General features: G+C 36.2%; 1 protein-coding gene across 2 annotated transcripts in view; it reads right to left on the bottom strand.

Annotated features, from left to right (window-relative positions):
- LOC136027038 (myeloid differentiation primary response protein MyD88-B-like) overlaps positions 1–24,091 on the bottom strand; it is a 97,515-nt gene that overhangs the window by 6,242 nt on the left and 67,182 nt on the right. The window contains exons 1-3 of one of the 2 annotated variants that reach the window (XM_065703958.1): positions 20,400–20,508; positions 10,036–10,116; positions 2,849–2,982 (exon numbers count right to left, since the gene is read on the bottom strand). In XM_065703958.1, coding sequence (XP_065560030.1) covers positions 2,849–2,982; positions 10,036–10,116; positions 20,400–20,418 — 234 coding nt within the window. In that variant the 5' untranslated portion in view covers positions 20,419–20,508. Of the gene's footprint in view, positions 1–2,848; positions 2,983–10,035; positions 10,117–20,399; positions 20,509–24,091 lie in introns of those variants that run through there. The other variant, XM_065703957.1, reaches the window with a different exon arrangement.

Genomic DNA, 24,091 nt, shown 5'->3' with positions numbered 1-24,091 from the left:
CTTAAAACAGAACACAATATAAATTAAAGAAAACAATAAAGATAAAGAGAGGGCGCACACGCTGCAATTTCATAATCAGAATATTGTTTTCATTACTTTTTAGATACTTAAATGTTATAGCGACCATAATTTGTTCTTGATCTGTAATGAAACCGGTTTTCTGTGTCCACATGGAGATTATCAGCTTAACCTAAGCGAGATAAACGGTATATTTCCAGGTGTGCTTTAATTAAATATTTGATATATAGAGGAGGTTAGGTATTTATTATAATGCGTTCTGAGCGGCCAGCTTTTCATAGTTCTTTGTTGTAGTTACCACAATTTGTTACTAAAGTATTATATTTTCATCTGAATATTTTTATCTGAAATATTGGCATATTTCATTAGGATTGATCCCAACTTTACTTCTTTGGTGTAGTCGCTATAACACGTAAGTACCACTTTTATAAAAACACTATTTTTATGGTTCGGTGCAATTTTCCCATCATTCATGTATTTAAAGCTTAAATTTCCCATAAATAGAGAACCGAATAAGAGCTGTCTCAAGTTGGTGCAATGGCCTAGAACAACACAGCCTAGAAGACGACGCAGATCCTTTCTTGATTGTCTCAATTTTCGGCCAGCAGTCAGTGAAGGATACATTCCGGGTGCGACTTCTTAAATTCAGGGTGGGCCATCCTCCACAAAACTTCGAGATTTTTATAGTTTTGGTACTCATTTCTTATACTTCCATTTGCATTTTTTTTTCTCGTTTTTAGTAATATAATGAGAAAAACTTAACCAAAAACATTTTATGTTGAGCGATTTAAATCTTGGGAAAGATAAGATTAAGAAAAAACAATTTTTTATCAATTTTTATATTATCATTAGTTTTTTTCTTTAGTTTTCAAAATATTGAGCAGTACTAATTTATCATACTTCCATTTGAATTTTTTTGTCTCTCGTTATTATAATATAATAAGACAAATTTAACCAAAAAAATTGGTTCATATCGGACGAATTAAATCTTAGGCAAAGTCAAGATTTGGAGATTTTTTGTCTGTTTTCAAATTATATTCCGTTTTTACTTTAGTTTTCAAAAATATTGGGCTATAGGGAAGAAGGGGATTGCCTTCCTGCACTTCCTTGCAATACTCATTTCTTATGCTTCCATTTACAGATTTTTTCTCTGGTTTCTAATAATAAAATAAGATAAATTCAACTAAAAAAAAACAGCTTATATCGGACGATTTGGACCTTGGACGCAGCCAAGATTTGGAGAAAAATAATTTTTTGCCGGTTTTAAAATAACTATTCCTTTTTCTTTATTTTAGTTTTCAAAACATTGAGCTTTTTTCGGGGGGGGGGGATTTGCTCCCTGCACCTCCTTGGAATACTCGTTTCTTATACTTCCATTTACATTTTTTTTTCCTCTCGTTTTTAGTAATATAATAAGATAAATTCAAGCAAAAACAACTTACACCGGACGACTTAAATCTTGGGCAAAGCCAATAATTGGGGGAAAAATAATTTTTATTGATTTTGAAATTATTATTCCGTTTTTCTTTAGTTTTGAAAATATTGACATCTCTGGTGGGGGATTAGCTCCCTGCATGTCCTTGCAATGCCAATGCTTAAAAAAAAAAGGTTTCTTAGAAGCCAAAAATTATATTAATCTTATAAGTAAATAGGTCGGTGGGTTAACTGTCGAATCTTAAATGAGAGAATGGAAAAGAATATGACAGTAAGTGAGAAAAAAAATTCGGACATTTGTAACGCATGGGTAAATAAATCCCATTCAATAAAGCTATGCTACCATTACATATATAATACATATATGTATTATATGTTTAACATATTTAACATATATATACATATATTTAACATATATTTAATTATATATTTAACATATATATACATATATGTATTATATGTTTTTACTGTATACATATAATACATATATGCATTCACACTAGATACAAAATAAGAAAAGAAAAGGAAAAACGAGCGTGATTAGTATACGTAATCAATTCTCTGTATTTTAAAACTCAAGAGTATATTTGAAAGGGGTATGATATTTTACACTTACTGCCAATAGAAAGTAATGATAATGATACTGATAGTAATAAAAGTAGTGAAATAGATACATCAAGATTTTAGGAGACCGTCTGAGAAATCTTTCAATAAGGACTCGAAGAGTTGTCCCATGACTTTTCTTTCTTAGAATTTAGGAACATACTATCAAATTACTTCATAAAGGTAACTTATAAAGCCACTTGCTTCTAAAGATTCATAACAAAATGTCCATGAGAAACACATTTCGTCTGCGGTTTCGACGAATCTTACCACCCCCCCCTCTAAATAGGTTTCGGGCAGTGGCGTCGTTTGGGGAGGGGGCAAGGAGGTAGTTGCATCAAAAAAATCTATAGAAAAAGTATTGTATAGCCCATATCCCTTGACTCCCCAAATGTGGATCCCTCTTGCCCCCCTCCCAATAAAATCCTGGAGCTACGCCCCTGGTTTAGGGCACCACCTAAGCTAGTGGACTTGTGAATGGTTTTCTAACATTGTCTTTCAAAGAGGGCTGGCAGAATTTTTCCAGGACTTAATATTTCTGTTTAGAGGGACGGATACTGATCCCCTATCACCCACTTCCCATCCTGTAAGAAGTTATGGTAGGAACTTCTTAAGAAGTTCTTAAGCAAGAAGTTATGGTACGAACTTCTTAAGTAAGAAGTTATTAAGTAAGAAATTCTAAAATAAGAATTTATGGTAGACACTTCTTAAGTAAGAAGTTATGGTAGGAACTTTTCATCCTGTAAGAAGATATGGTAGGAACTTAAATATATAAAAAAAATAAGCTACTTACTTGCAAAGCATCATTTTCTAGTCGTTTTCGCAAATTCAATGCAAATTCCGAATCAACAGGAGAGTTGTCTGCATAAAGAACAAAAGCATCATATGTGACCAATGGTAAACCAGCTTCGAAAGCAGCTATGTCCTCTATAAGATTAAAAATTAATAGGAGAAAAAAGGAGAATGGTAAAGAAAAAAAAGTAATGTCTAAATATTTCACTGCGTTTAGGATAACACCTTTAGGTGCTAGAATAACATTGTTAACTAGGTGAGAGCTATTACAAACCAAGTGGACAATTTCTCATTAAAAAAACTATATATTTTCTTCACAATGTTTATAAATTCTTTATTATTAAATATACTGGGTTAAATGATATTTATATATAGTATAGCTTATGCACCCACGGCTGCTCAAGACCGCGTATCCTGGAGGACAATGATGTCTCCTAAATATTGGGTACCCAAATAATATTAGATATAATTTTAAACAGAAATCTTTATACCACCAAAAGGAGCAAGTTCCTGTTAGCGTCTCCCTTTTCTATCCCTTTTAGCTTCTTTTTGTTTTGCAAATCTTGGCCAGTGGCTGATCCAAGGGGTGTTTTCAGGGGCATGTTCACCCCCTGCAGAAAATCAAAGGTTACCGTAATTACAGGAGTCAAGGGATTGAAACACTTATGAAGGGGCCCAAATAATGTCGCTGCTCCCCCACACATTCTTTCTGTATCCACCCCTGATGACGACTGATCCATGCTTTTATCCTGAGTTTATTCTATTTTATTATGTTTTCTTACTCTATTGTAAGAATTGCGTCAGTGCCTTTGCATGGTTTGAAAATGCTCAATCGAGATAGATTATTATGAAAGCAAGAATATTAGTAATAATACTGTATAAAAAGTATCTTATCGCCTTTTTATTGCTAGAATCTCACATCCCGTTTTTACTGTAAACTTCGAAGAATTATTGGCGTTGTACAATTACCTGATATTGTTAAAAGTATAACATAGGCATCCTTTTTAAGGGTTAACATTGTCAAGCATTTTGGAGACTCAGGAGAACAAAAGCGCCACAAAAATAGAATTATTCTAAATTGCAGCTTCCCACCCAGGCCCCAGTTTACCCCCAACCAGCTGATATAAAGCTGAAATCATTTCTATTGGTCCTGTCGTGATGAGACTGCCATCCTTTTACTTATATCTGCGGTTTCAGCGTCGAAACAGTTAAAAAAGAATTATATTTTTGGAGAGAGAAACAGTGCATTTAAAAATTGATTTGAGTTTCAGATTTTCGGTTTGGAGCTTCAAATAGCAAAAAACACAATTGTTCTAAAAGACCATGCTAACACTGCATATCATTCCTGGGTTGCCAGTTAAGTCGACGCGGATTATGTTAGCGTTAAAAAGAATGGTTGCAATCAACGGGGTGATAACTCCCAGAAATCACTTAAACCAGGTGACAAGAGCTGCGCGTGGTGGAATCGTGCCAATCGTCTCTCATCAAAATAGTTTTCTTGCAGCAAAAACATAGACTGAAACATAGGCGAGGAAGCTTTTTTTTTACAGTTAATAAAAGCTGGAATTCCCTGTTTTACGATTTCACATGCTATAAAGTTTCATGCATGACCAAAGAAGTATTGACAAACCAGTGACTCAATTATAAGACTACCGGCGTGCTTCCGGAACGGTTCGCAGCCTATTGCAAAAATAATTATTGCTTCGCCAATTGATGAAAAAAGAGCTAGATCAGGGTTGCCACCCCTAGTGATTTATCACATTCGTATTTATTTTATATTGCTTAAAAGAAAATAAATCACTAAATCAGCACATAAATCACTAGATTATCGAAGAATATCACTAAATTATCCAAAAAACCACTAAAATTTAGTGATTTTTCTTCATCGGATGGTAGCCCTGAGCTAGATCTTGCAAAATCTTGCAGCAGTGTTTCCACCGTAAATTTTGCCACACTAATTTTTAAGATAGGATAGATAGAGATAATCTGGCGAGAGCAGGGTTGCCATCCCTAGTGATTTATAAGTGTTTCCAGAGATTTTTATATTGCGTAAAGTAAAAATCATTAAATCAGCATATAAATCGCTATCTTACTGAAACCAAATCAACCCAAAATAAAAAAAAATCTAGCATTTTTTTTTCACTGGCCGGCAACCCTGGATGATATTCTCTATCCTTTGGATTCTGTGTAGATTCTATGAATCCACCCAAAGTAAACATCAGTGACTAATGGCTGGTTAATAGTTCTCGCGTCAGAACAGCACCTCAAGCAGCCGGAAGCCTCTGAAGAGAAGCCTACCTCTATCAATTCAATAATCTCTGTTTAGCTGCAGATAAGATAAAATGTTTATTCTACAAAATTTCTATCACAAACCCCAGAAAATCGCATTTGAATTTCGGGGTCAAAAACCGCGAACAGGAAAACAAACAATCGAAATAGGTAAAAATGTAGAAAACAGGTAAAATTAGTTAAAATACATTAAAAACATGAATTTTAAACTTAAACGGGTCAATAAGTTCATAAAAAAAACGAGTGAATGCATACAAAACATACATGCAGTGTTGCCACATGGTGACAAAAAATAAACTAGATTTTAATGATTTTCTGGTTGATTTAGTGATTTTTCAATAAACTAGAGACTTATGTGCAAATTTAGTGATTTTTATGGCACTTGGTATTAACCAAGTGACATATAGCAATCGCAAATTCTGTCGGTCTGTCTGTCGGTCCCGGTTTTGCTACTTTAGGCACTTCCAGGTAAGCTAGGACGATGAAATTTGGCAAGCGTATCAGGGACCGGACCAGATTAAATTAGAAATAGTCGTTTTCCCGATTTTACCATCTGGGGGGTGAGTGGGGGGCCGGTTAATTCGGAAAAAATAGAAAAAATGAAGTATTTTTAACTTATGAGCGGGTGATGGGATCTTAATGAAATATGATGTTTGGAATGATATTGTGTCTCAGAGCTCTCATTTTAAATCCCGACCGGATCTGATGATATTGGGGGGGGGGAGTTGGAGGGGGGAAACCTAAAATCTTGGATAACACTTAGAGTGGAGGGATCGGGATGAAACTTGATGGGAAAAATAAGCACAAGTCCCAGATACATGATTGACATAATCAAAACGGATCCGCTCTCTTTGGGGTAGTTGGGGGGGGGGGGAGGGGTACTTCTGAAAAATTAGAAAAAATGAGGTATACGAACGGGTGATCGGACCTCAATGAAATTTGATGCTTAGAAGGATATAGTGTCTTAGAGCTCTTATTTTAAATCCCGACAGGATCTGGTGGCATTGGGGGGATTTGGGAGGGGGGAAACCTAAAACTTGGAAAACAGAGTGGAGGGATCGGGATGAAACTTGGTGGGAAAAATAAAAGCAAGTCCTAGATACATGATTGACATAAACGGAACGGATCACCTCTCTTAGGGATAGTTGGGGGGGGGGGGGTATTTCTGAAAAATTAGAAAAAAATGAAGAATTTTTAACCTACGAACGTGTGATAGGATCTAAATGAAATTTGATATTTAGAAGGATATCGTGTCTCAAAGCTCTTATTTTAAATCCCGACCGGATCTGGTGACATTGGGGGGGAGAGTTGGGAGGGGGAAACCGAAAACTTGGAAAACACTTAGAGTGGAGGGATCGGGATGAAACTTGGTGGGAGAAATAATCACAAGTCCTAGATACATGATTGACATAACCGGAACGGATCTGCTCTCTTTGGGGTAGTTGGAAGAGGGGTTAATTCTGAAAAATTGAAAAAAATGAGGTATTTTTAACTTAAGAACGGGTGATCGGATCTCAATGAAATTTGATATTTAGAAGGATATCGTGTATCAAAGCTCTTATTTTAAATCCTGACCGGATCTGGTGACATTGGGGGAAGTTTGGGGTGGGGGAACCTAAAATCATGGAAAACACTTAGATTGGGGGGATCGGGATGAAACTTGGTGAGAAAAATAAGCAGAAGTCTTATATACATGATTTAAATAATTTGAACAGATCCCCTCTATGGGGGAGGGGGGTAATTCTGAAAAATAAGAAAAAATTACATATTTTTAACTTACGAAGGAGTGATCGGATCTTCGTGAAACTTCATATTTAGAAGGACCTCGTAACTCAGATTTCTTATTTTAAATCTCAACCGGATCAAGCGTAATTGGGGGGGGGGTCAGTTGGGGGGGGACCGGAAATCTTAAAAAATACTTAAAGCGGTGAGATCAGGATGAAACTGGATGGGAAGAATAGAAACCTGTCTAAGATACGTGACTGACATAACCGGACCAGATCTGCTCTCTTTGGTGGCATTGGGGGGGGGGGGTAATTTTGAAAATTGAGGTATTTTTAACTTACGAAAGGGTGACCAGATCTTAATGAAATTTGATATTTAGAAGGATCTTGTCCTTTAAAGTTCTAATTTTAAATTCCGACCAGATTCTGTGACATTGGGGGGAGTTGGAGGGGGAAAACTGGAATTCTTGGAAAACGTGAAAATTGGGGTATTTTTATCTTACGAATAGATGATCGGATCTTGATGAAATTTGATTTTTAGAAGGAATTCATGTCTCAGAGGTCTTATTTCAGATCCCGACTAGATCTTTGACATTGGGGGGAGTTGGAGAGGGAAATCTTGAAAAACACTTGGGGTGGAGGAATCGGGATGAAGCTTGGTGAAAAAAATAAACAAATGTGCTTGATATGTGATTAACAGAATCGTACTGGATTCGCTCTCTTTGGAGGAGTTGGGGGAGGGGTTCAGTGATTTGGAGAGTTTGGTGCTTCTGGACGTGCTAGGACGATGAAAATTGGTAGGCGTGTCAGGGAGCTGCACAATTTGACTTGATAAAGTCGTTTTCCCAGATTCAACCATCTGGGAGGCTAAAGGGAGAGGAAAAATTAGAAGAAAATTGGTATTTATTGATCGGATCTTAATGAATTTTGATATTTAGAAGGACATCGTGACTCAGAGCTCTTATTTTAAATCCTGACCGGCATTAAGCCTCTTATTTTCCTTTTTAAATCAATCTATTGATTCATAGAATTTTGTTAGAGCTCATACCATATGATCTCTTGGCTCTTAGCTCTTCTTGCCTCGTCACAAGTGCCATATGAGCTCTTAGCTCTTGTTTGTTTAGGCAATGTAAAAAATCGCTAGAAATAGCGGTAAATCATTAGGGGTGGTAACTCTTCATAAAGCAACAACTGCATAAATAATTAAAAAAGAGAAACTATCGGGTTGTTTGTTAATTTTTTTTCCGTAATGTAGAGACACAAGAGTTTGGCATATCTGGAAGTAAATCAGCCAACGGATTCCAAGAAAGGAACGGGTTCAGAAAACAACCCTAGGCAGGCGGAATTTGTTTGGGAATTTGTCTTTTGGGGAAAATACTCTCTGTGCGAGGTTCTTTTTTTTTTTTTTTAACGGAGGCACGAAATAACTCCTTCACTCTTAACTTATTTGGAAAGAGAAAGTAAAGAAAGTTACCTTGTGTGAAAATTTGCCACAGGGCTCTTGTTTGGGTGTTATCAATTCTGTCCGGGTCTTCCGGAGGGATAACAGGGTGCAAAACTGGATAAGCATATTCGAGATACGGGCGGAAAAAGGAAGTATAAATCTTTAAATAATGAGAAGGGGCGCCAAATTTACTTAGGAGCTTAAAGAAATATAGATACATTAGCTGTATGGATTATACTTCTAATATGGATATCCCGCTTTAAATTAGAAACAATTATGACGCCAAGAAATTAAAAGAAGGACGCATAAATTTTAAGCGGATTAAGAAAACTGGGTGTCCTTGTGTATTATACGCCACTGATGTGCTTCATTTAATTAGGACCTGTTTCTTTGACGCTCACTTCTAATGAAATATCACAAAACATGATGAAAATATAATATTTTGAAAAGGAATTTGGGCTATATATTTGCACATAAGGGGGGTGGGGGTGGGTAAAGTATAGCGGGTCTGCATACAAAAAGTGTTACGTACAGTTATTTTGCATATTATGAAATAAGAATTGTTTTGTAACTTCAAACTGTCCAAATATTCTACCTCCCCTAATATGCAAATATATAGCCCAAATTATATATTTTCCATCTATTCTGTCACTTTTCTCACGCTAAGCTGAAAGAAACTAGCAAAGAAACCGGTTTGTCCTCGAGTTTTACACAACGTAAACTTGAGTGGTGTATGATACACAAGCACCAAAATGGGTATTTATATGATATTCGGACCACAATCTGCTTTCTCTCTATAATAAAACCGGTTCTTCTTTGTATCTATGTGTGCACTCGGGGACATTCAGCTTAGCCTGAGCGAGATAAAATACTATGCTGGCATATATAAATTAAATATTACAGGTGGGTACATTAGATATTTAATATTATACGTTCTGGGCGGCACGCTTTCACTAATTCTCCTCTATAGTATCCAAAATTTTGTTACTAAAGTTCTTTTTTGTTACATTTTGTTACATCATATTTCGGTATATTTTATAATGATTAACCTAACTTCGCTTCTTGAGTGTCGTCGGGATATCATACAAGTACCGGAAAATGGGCAAGGATTTCAATAATCAGCCACTTATAGGGTTGCCACCACGGTCAGTTCCTAAAGTGCTACAATTGCCCCAATTTACAGGCTATACAGCAATTTCTGGTGCTATAGTAAAAAAAAAAAAACATGACTAAAATAAAAATAAATAAAATAAAATAAAATAATAAATAAATAAAAATAAAAATAATAATAATAAAATAATATATAAAATATAATAATATATAATAATAATAATATAAAAATATAATAATAATAAATATATTAAATAATAATAAAAATAAAATAAAATAAAAAGCAGCATTTTCGTGCTATTTTAGCACTTTTTTTTTAGCAGCCCTAACCATGTGCTACAGTACTGCACATACTAAAATAGTAGCTAAAATAGCGTTTTCAAGCTACAGGTGGCAGCCCTGGCCACGTTCCAAAAGAAAGAAGACGAAGATTGAGTAGAGGGGGACAAGAGACATAGGTTATTGAGAAAGAATGCTTAAAGTTTGAAGCGAGGGACAAAGGGAGGGATAGGTGATAATTCCTACCCTATGGGAACAAGGCAGAGGGGGTAGAATAACATCAAGATAGGTGTTCCTCCTATTAAAATAACTGTAATACAACTACATTTCAAGATGACTTACTGGACGTCACAGGCTGATATTCACCCTTGGGATATTTTTTCTGATCTTCAAGTCTCCTCTGATACGATTGTAAACATCTTTCTAAAATAGAAAATTAATAACAAAAGCAAAATATCAGGCCTTTATGATTGACTATATTTATTCTCGGTTTAGAGCGTTATTAAGAATAGACAGTCATTATTAAAAATTACTAAAGTTTTCAGATTTTTTTTAGTTAGTACATTTCTAACAGCTAGTAAAATTTTACTTTTCTAATATATTAGCCATTTTTAATATAAGTTAATATTACTTTTACAAATAAGTTACTTTTATATAAATAATATAAGCTTCTTTTTTAATATATATCTATTTTTATACTTGTCTAATTCTATGTTTTCTAATATATTAGTTACTTTCAATACAAATTACTATCACTTTTAAATAGAAGTTACTTTTAAATTAATAACATAAGCCACTTTTCTAACATATATTTACATTTATAGTATAACATAACAGCCAATGGTAATTTCTGCTCCCTTTAGGTCAAACTTTTTTCGTTCTTAATTTGAACAGATCTTATAAATTGGATTCTGCTCATTCTAATTTCTATGCAAGTTCTTTAGTTCTTACGCAAAGTCTTTGCTTTTTGAACCTAATCAAACAGTTAGTGGTAACAACATGTAAGTAAAGAGCAAGGCGACCAAATAGTAACCAAAACTAAAAAAGTTTTGATAGCAACCGATACATCAAAGGAATCGAATTTTAATGCAAATTCAAAAATATAAAATTCTTTCACTTTAATTTTGTCTATCAAAAGCTCCAAGCCTGGGAAAATTTGCCTGATTTTCAAAAAAGGGAAGAAACATCCCAAATGTAAGCGATCTTAATGAAAATCACCCTATTGATTCAGCGTATCAGAAAACCTAACTAGAGATTTCAAGCTCATATTTATATGAGCAAACTCTGCATCTTTTTTGTTTCTTTCTTTTCAAGATTGATTGTTCAAACCAATGTGCCTTGAAGAGTGTGAGAGGGCGTATTCGAATGCAGAAATTAAAAGTTCTAGTACCCTTTTCAAATGAGAAGAGAAATTTTTCCTCGGGAAAGTCACGTTTTATTCCGTTCTTCAGTACCAAACTACGATTTTACCCAAAGAGGTCCAAATTGCAATCGATTGATGATTCTAAGACACTTAATCGATTTGAGTGTCAAAAAAATTATATATTGAGCTTCCCAGTTGTAGAGGAAACAGTGCCAAAGGGTAGCAGATTCAGTCCTGAGCACATTTTGATCCCTAAACTGTCAAACACTACCAGAGCCTTCCGATAAATATAGAAATGGTTGCATGTCTGATGAATACTATATCAAATAAATAATTTAAAAATATAAATAAATTTTGTTTAACTATTAAAATAAAAGAAGATGACGGTAAAGGACGCAAAGAGCAACATCAAAACGCTTAGCTTGCTTTGTTTATCTAAGCTTAATGTTAAAGCTCAAATTGTCTTAATTTGATTTTTATTTATTTACCGTTTATGAGTTAATATTTAAATAGCCCCTCCCCCTTCTTGAGAATACATCTTATTGAATATACCTTATCTTAAAGCTTATTATAACCGAAGTAGTTAAATGAAACAGACTAGATTATAACACGAGATTATTCTAAATTTTTGAAGCCCCCTCCACCGTATTCAGGGCAATTTCTATTCCTCGCAACGAAAAATAAACAATGCAAATGAAATACAATAATAAAACCATCAATTTTATAATTGGATGTCCAACACGGAATATATATAATATTACTATTATTTTTATTACTATTATCATTATTATTTATTTTTACACTATTTATACTATTATTATTTCTATATTATTCCTATATTATATTATACTATTATATATTATACTATTATTATTATTTACTATTACTATTACTATTATTATTTACTGTTACTATTATTATTATTATTACTATTATTATTATAATATTAAAAGAAAACAGCTGATTTCTGCTTCAAGTAAATGCACGGATAGAAGTTTTTCTGGTTTACCCAAAGGAAATTTTAATTTTCACTTCGTAGAAATGAACTTACAATTCATCATTTGGGGAAATCACAATTATTACAATGCAGGTAAATAAACAAGGCAAAGTGTAAATTATGATTACAGTAATTTATTGCTGTCCAGAAAAAAACTTGAATCGATGATTCAACAATAATAAGGTATAGAGTGAGATTTGTTTCTTTGGTTTTTCTAATACAGGGTGCTCCAGAACTCAATTAATATTAATGATCAGCTGCTATTATCTTTATTTTATAATAGAATAGTCTAGAAGTCTAAACCTCAAGACCACTGGTTCTGAAACTTGTTTAGACAGTGTACCCCTTTTTACCCATAAAGCATTTTAGGTAACCCTTCTCAGTTACCGGTACTAAGTAAACTATAGCTAAAATACAAATAAAATTGCCAGTCCTAGAGTTAAAGGGGTGTTTTATTTGTTTTGTTAGTTGACCGCGTACCCCCAAGGGGTACGCGTACCACAGTTTGAGAACCACTACTCCAGACAATAGTCAGTCCAGGGTTGCCGAAGGGACACTTTTAGTGCTTTTTTGACACTTTTTCACTCTGGGTGACACCGTGCCACTATTGGGTGAAAAAAGGCAACTTTTTGAAAAAAAGGACACTTTTTGCCATTTTTTCAAAATCAATACCATATGTATTCATTTTCAGTTTTTCTTAACTGCAACTGCTTTTAATTTGTGCTTTGTGCTTTTCAGGCTCGTTTTCGTCTTAGGAATCTTTTTTTGTTGTATCCGCACTATAGTCAGGGAGCCACTCAACGAAAATGTGTCGGGTAGGTGATCAGTGAGCAGCAGAAGGTTTGACAACGGAATATGGGGTAATCGATAGCGCTGATCACGAAAATGGGCGTTATATACTCGGCCGGAGGGTGCTTGACCCCGAAAATTGAAAATTTCGCGTTTTTTTTAACTATTAAATCACGTTTCGGAAAAATTTCCACAATGATCGCCAAATCTTTCGTAACTGATGCCAGAAGTGACGAGTACAGTAGGGACCATCGCGAATGACCTTGAAACTTGCAATTTTAATTTTCTTTATTCGCGCTGGAAAAGATTTCACGCCTAGATTCAGCTGGTAGCGGATAGTTTTATTATCTCAGACAGGAAGATTGCCACTATACTCAACAATGACCTTGATTACAACTCTCTTTCATTCCTAATCAGAATTATTAGTAAACTTGACAAGATTATTATTCAATAAGCTTGAATAAACAAAAAAAAGATTACTATACTAACACCTGCTACGGATTTCGTGAACGGCACTTGTTACTACAAAAGTTAAAAAGTAGCTCAGCATATCAAATTATCCATCAAGCATATCAAACTCGTCCATAAAACACTTCCCACCACAGCCACAAAGTAAATCGCAAGGTCTATTTCCAGCACATGAACATTTTTTTGTACAGCGCTTGCACGAGCAGTACTGGGGAACCACACCTTCTGGAAATGCCTGAAGGGTAGACACAACTGGCCTAACCCCACCGTCTTGAAAAATCCAGCCAAATTGCAGGGGATCCAGAAACTGTGGCTTTGCTCGATTTGCTTGCAAAAAAATGTCCAACTGCAGGTACACGCGCTTAGCATGACACTCAAAGGCAGCGTTAGATGGTGACAAATACTTAAGCTCCCGCTTTCGAGGGTACAAATGCACTCTTAATTCATTAAGAGAGGTAAAGTGGTCTGGGTCTTTTCCGTATGAGGCAACAACGACCTTATTGCAAATCACACTGAATTTTTCTAGAACCGCAGGGTCGAGCTTTGACTTCTGTATCTCTTGGACAAGCAAAGCAATCGGTTTCTCCAATCCCCATTTCTCGACAGCCTTGGCCACCACTCGTTTTCCTTTAGAAAACATGAAACCCACGGTATCACACCCTGAAAGCGTATGAAGAAGGCAGATGGAGTGAACAAAATCGTTCGGTAAATTGCTGCAAAGCCGATATATAGGCACTAAATAGCTGTGAAACCTGACATAAACTTTCCGCTTTTCAGAATTTGGGTGGTTCCCAAGGAATAACTTGTAGTGATATAGCAAGACGACAACTATATCTGTGTCATTCGCATCGACCAAAACGACATCGAAACCCCTCTCCAAACAGTCCAACATGTGTAACACAACTCTTGTATCGGCCTCTTCATGGGTACAGCTCATCTTCAAAGTTTGTATCAGCATTTCCACTTCTGTTGAGCATCACCACTCTCATCCGGTCTCGAAAGCCTCCTGAGAGGTACACAGTGAACCCTGCTTGCAGCAGGTGAACTGAGTTTTCAAACTCACCAAATAGAAGCTCAATCAGTCTTGCCTTTGTCTTGGAATTTGAGAGCAACGAGTTCCAGTCATCTAGGTTTGAGTGTCTACCTAGAGCTACCGGAGACCTGTTTGAACATCCTCGCTGCTCATGGCAACCACCGCAGTCCTTTAGGCAGATCACCTTGCCTTCTTCGTCGGAATATCCAAAAATCCCATCATATCTATCTGCAAGGACGTGCAGCTCCTTAACGTTGCTGTTGAACGACACAAGTGTAGAAAATGTCCGTTTTCCATAGCTCTCAACGGTTTCCGATGGATTTGGTGGATGGCTTCTGAGGTAGGGCATCAAGTCTACCACCCTTGAGTGAGTCGACTCACTGCTAATCTCGAGGTTAACGGGCCACTCGCTCAAGCTGATTTTTGTTTTCAAATACTCCAGAAGAGCTGACTTTGTTCCTGTCCGAAGCACAACCATTCCAGATATGGCACTTCTCTGGAATATAGAAGGTGCATATGGAAGAAGCTCATGGGAAAGCAAATTCTTTAGATGGTGAAGTCCTCTTTCGCCTGTAAAGTCAACACTCACCAATACCCTTTTGACAGTTTGAAGTTCAACATTGGTAAGGCTATTTACAGCACTAGAAGTATTGGTTGCTTTTTTCTGTTTCGCCTTCTCATTATTAGCTGCTGACAGATTGCCTCTTGTCATTTTCTCACACCTATTCCCTTGATATTTGAATTGAAAAGGGGATAGTGAGGTCGAAGCCAAAGGTTAGGTTAGGTTTAGTTTTGTATAAGTCAGGTTAGGTTTTGTATGTGTGCGCTTCGCGCACACAGGGCCGAATCGAGGTCGAGATCCTTTGACATTTGAATTGAAAAGGGGATAGTGAGGTCGAGGCCAAAGGCCTTGACCAAGTCTGTTGATTTTTGAATTGAAAAGGGAATAGTTGTGGGAAAAGTCAAGTTACGGTAAATTGTAGAAAAAGCCAAGACAGTTTGTCCAGTTAAATGGGCATCAAGTCAAGGTTAATTTTGCCCCAAAGCTGAACTAGAGGCAATCTGTTGGAGGTTCTATACGATCCTATACCTATTATAATTGATAAAAGAGCGAGGTCACACGATGTGAAAATTCAAAATAAGACAAAATTTTTAGATCGGGAGAAATTGTTCAGATTTTTAGTCAGACTGTCAGCAGCTATTCCTATCCGTTGATATTTGAATTGAAAAGGGGATAGTGAGATCGAGGCCAAAGGCCACGACCAAGTCTGTTGATTTTTGAATTGAAAAGGGAATAGTTGTCGGAAACGTCAAGTTACGGTCGATTGTAGAAGAAGCCAAGACAGTTTGTCCAGTTAAATGGGCATCAAGTCAAGGTTAATTTTACCCCAAAGCTGAACTAGAGGCAATCTGTTGGAGGTTCTATACGATCCTATACCTATTATAATTGATAAAAGAGCGAGGTCACACGATTTAAAAATTCAAAATAAGAAAAAAATTTTAGATCGGGAGAAATTGTTCAGATTTTTAGTCAGACTGTCAGCAGCTATAATAGCAGGTCCTCCATAATTTTGTGTTTAGACTCCTTTGCTTGACTTTTTCTATTCAGCTTACCTTGGAAAATCTATCTGGCCGGGTGAACCCTGACGCATTCACACTGGATAGATGCCGCTGCTTATCCGAGCTAAAAATTGGGTCAATCCGCTTTTCTGTCAATAGTTCAAAAACGAGAAGAGTTAGAGAATTTCTGGATCAGTCATTTTGGAGGACAATAAATTTCCTACAGAAGCCATTAAAAAAAAATACACCTCAGTCAGGCAAATTTTCAAGATGGATTAAGATTAATCAAAAAGAGAGATAAATTGTGTTAACTTTTTCGTCGAAATTTTGTGATTACAACTGAACGGCAAAAGATATAAATGTTTTGAAAAGAGAATATGATTCTTTATTTAATTACCTTCGATCTGAGGTAAAGCTGAACAATTTTGGAGTAACCTGTAATTTTTTATCGATTTTAATATAATTTTTGCCAGTTAAGATGGATTTTTAGGGAATTTGAAGAAATGTGGATGTCACACCCATTTGTCGACTATATAACGCCGATTTTCGTTTTCAGCAAGGTCGATTGCATTAGATTGCACACTCAAACCTTCTGCTGCTTGCTGATCACCTCAATCCTTAAATATCAACATTTCTCTCGTGTGGCTCCCTGACTACTACTTTCTTTTTCAAAAGCGCGAAAATTCAAACGAGGTGAAACATGTGACTTGCTCAAGAGAGGTTAGAAAAAAAAATTTTGATAAAAAAAAAAAAAAACTGAAGCAAGCACATAACTGCTGGTAAGTAAAAGCTTAAGGTATGTTATGACTTGTAGTCTACAGGAGTATGCAGAGGTGCGACCTGGATAGTAGTTAGTAGCAATCTGATCCTGATCTGATCCTGATCTGATTTGCTGCTGCTTAATCATTTTTTGGACGAGGGTGAACCTCAGCTGATTTTCTGAATTAAGACATTAGGCTTTTTGTAAATATGCAGTTTAGGTTCACATGCATTTGAGAGGGTAGACCTTGTCCCATACGGGTACAGTCTAACCCACTAGAAAATTCTCTGGTAACTGTCAAGATCATATAATACTGTCATAGACTGAACATCACATCCAGTGTACTAAGCGCTAATTAACAAAATGTGCTTTTTGCCTAAAGTGATGAAAGGATGCAAGAACGGCAGTGAAAAATGTTTTGTTTTACATGCTGTAACCGGGTGGACTGTTTAGAGAAGAAACAGAAGACTATTATTGAAACCAACCAAGCTGGACCTCTGTATAACGCTTCTGAATTGGAATCCGATTCATTCTGTATCTGTTCACTTTTCGTAAGCCTTCATAACATGAAATGCACCGTATGTGAAATCCAGCACAGTCTTTCCCTTATAAAGGTCTTTTCATGCTGTCTAAGTTTTTTGATTCGGTCCATCTTGAGCCGCGAAGATGGCAAAGGCCTAGCTCAAAATATTTCGGATTTGCTTAGACATTTGTTGTGCACCATTCTGCTTTTGGTGAAAAGGATTGTGGTTAAATAAGCCTTTCCATTGTCTTTTACAGACGCCGTCGACCTCTTCTCAGAAGAAAGAGAGTAGGCAGAGAAACGGCCCTCGAAAAACCATAGCTATTCTTGACACCAAAAAGCCTTTTTCTTTGGTTTTCTGTGCTTTTTCTTCTTTTTCAACATTTGATTAAGCAGATGTAATATTTGTCTCGTCACTATTTGCAAAGAATTTGACATTTCTTTGTTTATTGAAGAATAAATTAGCTTTATACAGAACAAGTGATATTTGTCTTGTCATTATTTCTCTCCTTATCAAGTTTGATCTCTTAGTCAATTGATCTCATTAATACATTAATGTTTGGATGAAATAACGATGTGGTTGTGTATTCTTGCGAGAGCAGCGTTACCAAACGTGTTGGCGAAAGCCAGGTGAAAAGGATGTGAAGCACGTTCCAAGCCAAGCGCGGTTCACTCGCTTTTCGATCAGTCTGCGGGAAATGGTCGACAAAATTTTGCAGAAGATCTGATATGCTACTCAAGGAAAAGAGGGAGCGAGGGCAATTAAGCCGTGTCGGCAGCGACAGACATCGTATCTGTGGTGTGCTGGCGCAAATCTTTTAAGCCCTGTCTTCATTATGGCGTTTTCCGGCCGAGACGGCTGGGGAGGCTCATAGTGAAGACAGGTTTTATCACCGTTTTCGTTTTCTCGCTGTACAGAGTAGACATTTTGGCTGAAAACGTAAAAACTAAACAACACATTTTTTGATTCATCTTAGTTGTACTCCAACTTTTGTTTACGTTCTTGTAACATCGCAAACGCAGCACAAATGATTCAGAATCTTCTGCAGTTCCTGAAATAAGACTGCACTTTCGAATTTTTTGCCAAAAACGACGAAAATGAAAACGGTCGTCCAAAAAGCGGCAAAGCCGGCTCTGGTACCGGAAAACGCCATTATAAAACAGGACTTTGCTGAGTTTTCAGAAGAAGAATAACTAGCACAACCGAAGGTTCGAGAGAACCCGAGAAATTGTACTGAATTCTTTTTCTTCTTCTTTTACATGGGATTTTACTTATTTGAAGAACCGCTTTGCTTTTACTTGAAAAAGAAGAACGTAAATCTGGCCCTGGAGTTGCGAGAAAACCATTTAAAGCCTTTTTTTGTCAACTTTTAAAGTATATTGGCTAATTTTCTAGGACACTAAAAGTGTCCCTTTTTTGCTGAATTTGACACTTTAGTCCCAAAAAGTTTTGGAAACCCTGAGTCTGTCTCTAGAACAGTGGTTGTTAACCGATTTCGGGCCATACCCAACCTAGACATTTCAAAATCCTGATACCCCTAGGGATATTTAAATTTTTTGTTTAAAATTATACATGTATTCACCTGAAAAAAGCTCAAAAGGCTATTTATTTGGAATTTTTTTCAGGTCGTCCATTAGCCATATTTTAAGCAAATGAAAAATTTGCCCAGAAAAAATTACAAAATCTACCTCTGCTACAAAATTACAGCCAAACAACTGAATCTAGTGTAATCGAGCACACTAGAGTAGTGGTTCCCAACTTCAAAATACTGATGCCCCCCTTGTGATATTTAAGTTTTTGTTATTCAAAAGTTTAGGTGTACTCACCTGAAGGCAGCTTGAAACGCCATTCACTTGGTATTTTTTTGGTTCTTCCTCTAAGCATATTTTATGCTAATGAAAATATTGTCTCAATACAGCACCTTACACAATGTATTATTTGTGCTCTTTAATGCATTTGAATAAGACGTCATTAACATGAAAACTGTTTTTTTTTTTTTTTCCAAAACTGAGCTTCTAAAGCACAGTCAGCTTAGGGTGCACGTCCTGGTGCACGACCCACCTACCAAAATATTGCCATGGCCCACAAACCCCTACAAGAAATTGATACAAATGGGTTTATTGATGCAATCTTATTTTGTGTTTCCCCAGTTTAAACTCAAATGCCAAACTTCCGATTTACTCAGAACATTCGTGACTATGCGTTAATTAAATAATATCCAGCGGCAAAACACATCCAACAATAATAATTTGTCATCGAAAACTAGTGTCGCATCTATTCACGAATAATTAAACTGACTTTCATATCCTTTAGTTTTTCACTTATTAATCAATGCAGCACCCTATTATGCATTTTTTTTTCAAAATAGTATAACGCCTGTCATGATACGGCTTTTTTAATATGAAATTAAAGGTAACGTGCACCCAGATTGTCGTTCTGGGTTTGTGCCCTAAAATAACTGCTGCTTTATTTAACGAACAAAGGGGTTATTTACGATAAAAAAGTGTCAGTAGATAATATCCACTGACACGGGTATGGTTTTGGTTGCAATACACAATTTTTTCATTATTTGAAAAGAGGAGAAGAACGTCAGGCACAACTATCCCATTGCCTATTTTTTTACAATTCAATTTTTTGGCTTTTTAATGAACTTACCTCCCTAAAATTCTAGGATCCCCCAAGATATACATTCCAGTGTACGTCCTAGCTACCTTAACAAATTCACACTGAAATCACTAAAAAAAATTCCACCGAGTGTATTTGGATTTTTAAAAGTCGAATTGCAGGCCTACAGGAAAAGCTATAGGCCTAAACGATGTTAAATTCGTGCATAATGAGAAATTCCGTGAAAAACGCACAAAAGTAAAGTTTTCTTAGTCAAGATATAACCTCCTAAAAAGTTCTTAAGTTTTGGACCCCCCCCCTCCACTTTGAAAGAACTGAAGTACCATCTCTATGTCTATTTTGATGCGAAGAGGGGAAATCATCTAACATTAGCAAATGAAGAAGCTAATAAAGGAGGGGACAAGAATAACAAAAATTTGATCTAGCTGTTAGAATTATTTGGCAACCGATCGAAAAATTAAACAAACTGAAAATGCGAGAGAATAAGTCTACCAGCATAGAACAATTAATCTAATAATAACACATTAAATAATCATAATGGATTAATCTACCGTATATATTCTGCAAGAATTATTCCTAATACATACTTATCGCTAATTTCACCATTTTCACCTTCACCGTGTATCTACCGAAAAAGAATGAAACAACCGTCAAGAATCTAAAACAAAATGCCAGCACGCAAAGTTCCTAATTGCGAGGGGAAAACCCAGAATTTGCGTAAAGATAAGCTATTTGAAATTGGAATTTCCCGCCAAGTTTTCGAGTAGTTCACTAAGACAAAAAAGGAATATTGCACCTAAATTGCTTGAAAAGGACAAAGCTGTTATGCTCTCTGAATCGAAGACAAATGACACTTCAAAGTTTTTGGCTAAATAGAGGGGTGGCACAATTTCGAAAACTGTATACACCAAGTCAAACGCGTCAGGCGTGGTGGAAGTGCGCCGCCTGCTGTGGAAAGTATACCAAGTGGTGCAGAGCGTGGCGGACGTATGTCACGTTCGCAGTAGAAGTGGCGCTAACAGAGGTCACTAAGTGACGGATAGTGAGCACCCCCGGGACTAAATACAAAGCTTAATTGATTCACTGCCATACCTCTTGTAATGTAAGTATACAAGTAAGACGTATCCAGGAGGGTGTAGAAGCTTAGATCCCCCCATTTAAATTTTTGCCCGACTCATAAAAACGTAACAAAAATGAATATAAACAAATTTTGATTCATTTTATAAAGTATTTTTTAAGCCTACCCCCCCTCCCCCTCTCTCTCATCAAAAATCCTCGCCACGGCCTTACATACGCAGATTGTACCATATAGTATCACGAGTCAATACATGAGCATAAAAAGAATAAAAAAATGTAAAACAATCTTTCGTTTCAATGTTTATCTGCCAAAGGGAGAAAATAACTTTTAAAAGATAAGTTATCTGATCTGATTTATTGAAAAACAACTCAATTAACAGGAGTTCCACCGGAAGCTTTCGCTTGTTATCACGTCCAAAAATATTAGCATGTCCTTGTTAGAGGCACATGTCCCCATTTCCAATTTGCCCTTCCTTTTTGTGGGACGAGCAAAAACAGCAATTGACTTACACGAATAACGGTTTTCATGGTAAAAAAGAACTATAGCCTAACTTGTCAAAGAGCCTGTCAGACATCAGGCATAAAAAAAGAAAAGAAACCGAAGTACATATGTTGTCTGCGAAGACGAGGACCGGAAAGCGGTAAGTCCCCACATCCCCTAAAAATTCCCGGCAAGTTCCAACTGGATCCCCCAGCCGTGAGACGAAAAGGGATAAACCCTCCTGTGAAGATAGGAAAGTAACTCGACTCTGATTGTAACTAAATAAAAAAACATCTTTTTAACTGAAGGTAAGGAGTGACATTAAAACTTAAAACGAATTAAAATCATTCTGTATATGAAAGGGGCTGTCCCCTCCTCAGTCCCTCACTCTTTCCTCTAAAGTTTGACTCTTTCTCACAACTCTACTTTATAAGCAATAAAAAACTTTAGTGTGAAGACCGGGGCGTTGAGGAGGGGACAACCCCTCTTATGTGCAGAATAATTTCTGTTCGTTGTAAGTTTTAATGTCGCTCCTTACTTGCAATTAGAAAAAACTGTTTTTCTTATATTTAATTTTTGAACATTTTTGAATTAATGCAGGTTTTGATTTTGGCTCCCAATCCATGAATAATTCAGGTAAAATTTGCACATTAATTATGCTTTTTTTGGCTAAATGGTTTTCTCAAAATTTTGAGCAGACGATTTTGAGAAAGTAAGGAAGCCTAGTTGGCCTCGTAAGGGAGGAGGCCTAGTTGCCCTACATTTTTTTAGTTACTTAAAAGGGCACTAAAACTTTTAATTTTATTTACGAAGGTTTTTATTAGTAACAAGTACACGTAACTTTCGAAATAACTTACGTAACGAACTTCTATATTCGTATTTATTACGTATATGAGGGGGTTCACCCTCTCGTCAATACCTCATTCTTTATGCTAAAGTTCGAATTTGGTTCGAATTCCTTAAGAATGACCCCTGAATCACAAAGTCCGTTAAATTAGAATGAATAGCTCTTTAGAAGCTACTATAAAAACACTTTAGCGTAAAGGGCGAGGTATTGAGGAGGGGACAAACCCCCCTCATATATGTAATAATTTCTGTTCGTTTTAAGTTTTGATGTTGCTCCTTACTTTCAGTTGGAAAATCGTTCTTCTTTTATTTAATTTCTGATTGTTTTTTTTAAATAATGCTGGGAAATCCAGCACCCCCTTCACGGAAATTCTCCTCCTCCATGAAAAATTCCTCCATGGAAAGATCCTTCCACGTAAACCCCCCCCACAGACCCCCCAACCAGAAAAAATCCCCCTCAAAACGTCTGTATGCTTCCCAATAACCAATACTATATGTAAACAATGGACAAAGTTCATAACTTGCAGCCCTTCCCCCAGGGACTGCAGGAGATTAAGTCTTCCTCAAAGACATAGTTATTAGATTTTTCGACCATGCTGAACAAAATGGCTTTCTCAAAATTTTGATCCAGTGACTTCGGGAAAAAATGAGCGTATAGGGGCCTAATTGCCGTCGAATTCCATTAGTCGCTTAAAAAGGGCGCTAGAACTTTTAATTTGTGTTCGAATGAGCCCTCTCACGACATTCTAGGACCATTGGGTCGATACGATCACCTCTGGAAAAAAAATAAAATAAAAACTTAAATAAAAACTCCGTAATCTTTCTTTTGGCAAAAAAAAAAAACAAATTCCACATTTTTGCAGATAGGAGCTTGAAACCACTACAGTTTTCTGATACGCTGAATCTAATGGTGTGATTTTTATTACGATTCTAGGACTTTTAGGGGGTGTTTCCCCTATTTTGAAAATATGGCAAATTTTCTCAGGCTTGTAACTTTTGATGGGCAAACTAAACTGGTATTAAAATCCGATTCTTTTGATGTATCTATTGGTATCAAGATTCAGTTTTTTATAGTTTCGGTTACTGTTGACCCGGGTCGCTCCTTACTTGCAGTTCGTTACCATGAACTGTTTGAAAAGACTTCAAAGATACGGTGGATTCTGCTACCCTTGACATAATCTCAAATGATAGGCTAGGTACATCAGAGAGTTACCGATCAAATAGCGTATTAAATAAAAATAAAAACATGTATTTTCAACTGATAGTAGGGAGCAACATTAAAACTTAAAACGAACAGAAATTATTCCGAATATGAATGGGGCTCTCCTCTCTCTTTCCACTTAAGTTTGACTTTTTGTACGTTTATGTTGTACATAGATAGGGTCTGAAGCAACAATTTCTGTGTTTTTCAAGTTTCAACTTAGCTTTTTACTTTCCTCTAAAAAACTTAGTTTCTATATGGTTGTATACAATTTTAATATTAACATTGTTTTTGTATATGGTGATCGCAATACATAATATACAGAATACTTTATATTTGGGTAGACATTTTCTTGAGTATGTACTGTGATCAATGGATGATAACAAAATGACATTTGCAAATGGCTAATGGGTTAGACTTCATGGTGTAACGAAAATACTTCCGAAGTTGTGCCATCTTATAAATAGATAATGCCAGGCAATCCCTCTTCCCCGTGTAAAACTCCGCCTGGGAAGTTCCACCAGAAACTTTCCTTTCCACAGGAAACTCTTCCTGCGGAAAAACCCAGCCTAAAAATATCCGTAGATTTCCCAACACAAAACCGTGTTGGAAGATGCTCGGCTTTCGCCCTCTGCGTACGAAAAATATAAACCCATTTAATGTTGAAGTAAAAC

The sequence above is a fragment of the Artemia franciscana genome, chromosome 5 (genome assembly GCF_032884065.1).
Source record: "Artemia franciscana chromosome 5, ASM3288406v1, whole genome shotgun sequence".
Classification (NCBI taxonomy): domain Eukaryota; kingdom Metazoa; phylum Arthropoda; class Branchiopoda; order Anostraca; family Artemiidae; genus Artemia; species Artemia franciscana.
The sequence above is the reverse complement of the archived record's forward strand: the minus strand, read 5'-3'. Positions and strand labels throughout refer to the sequence as shown.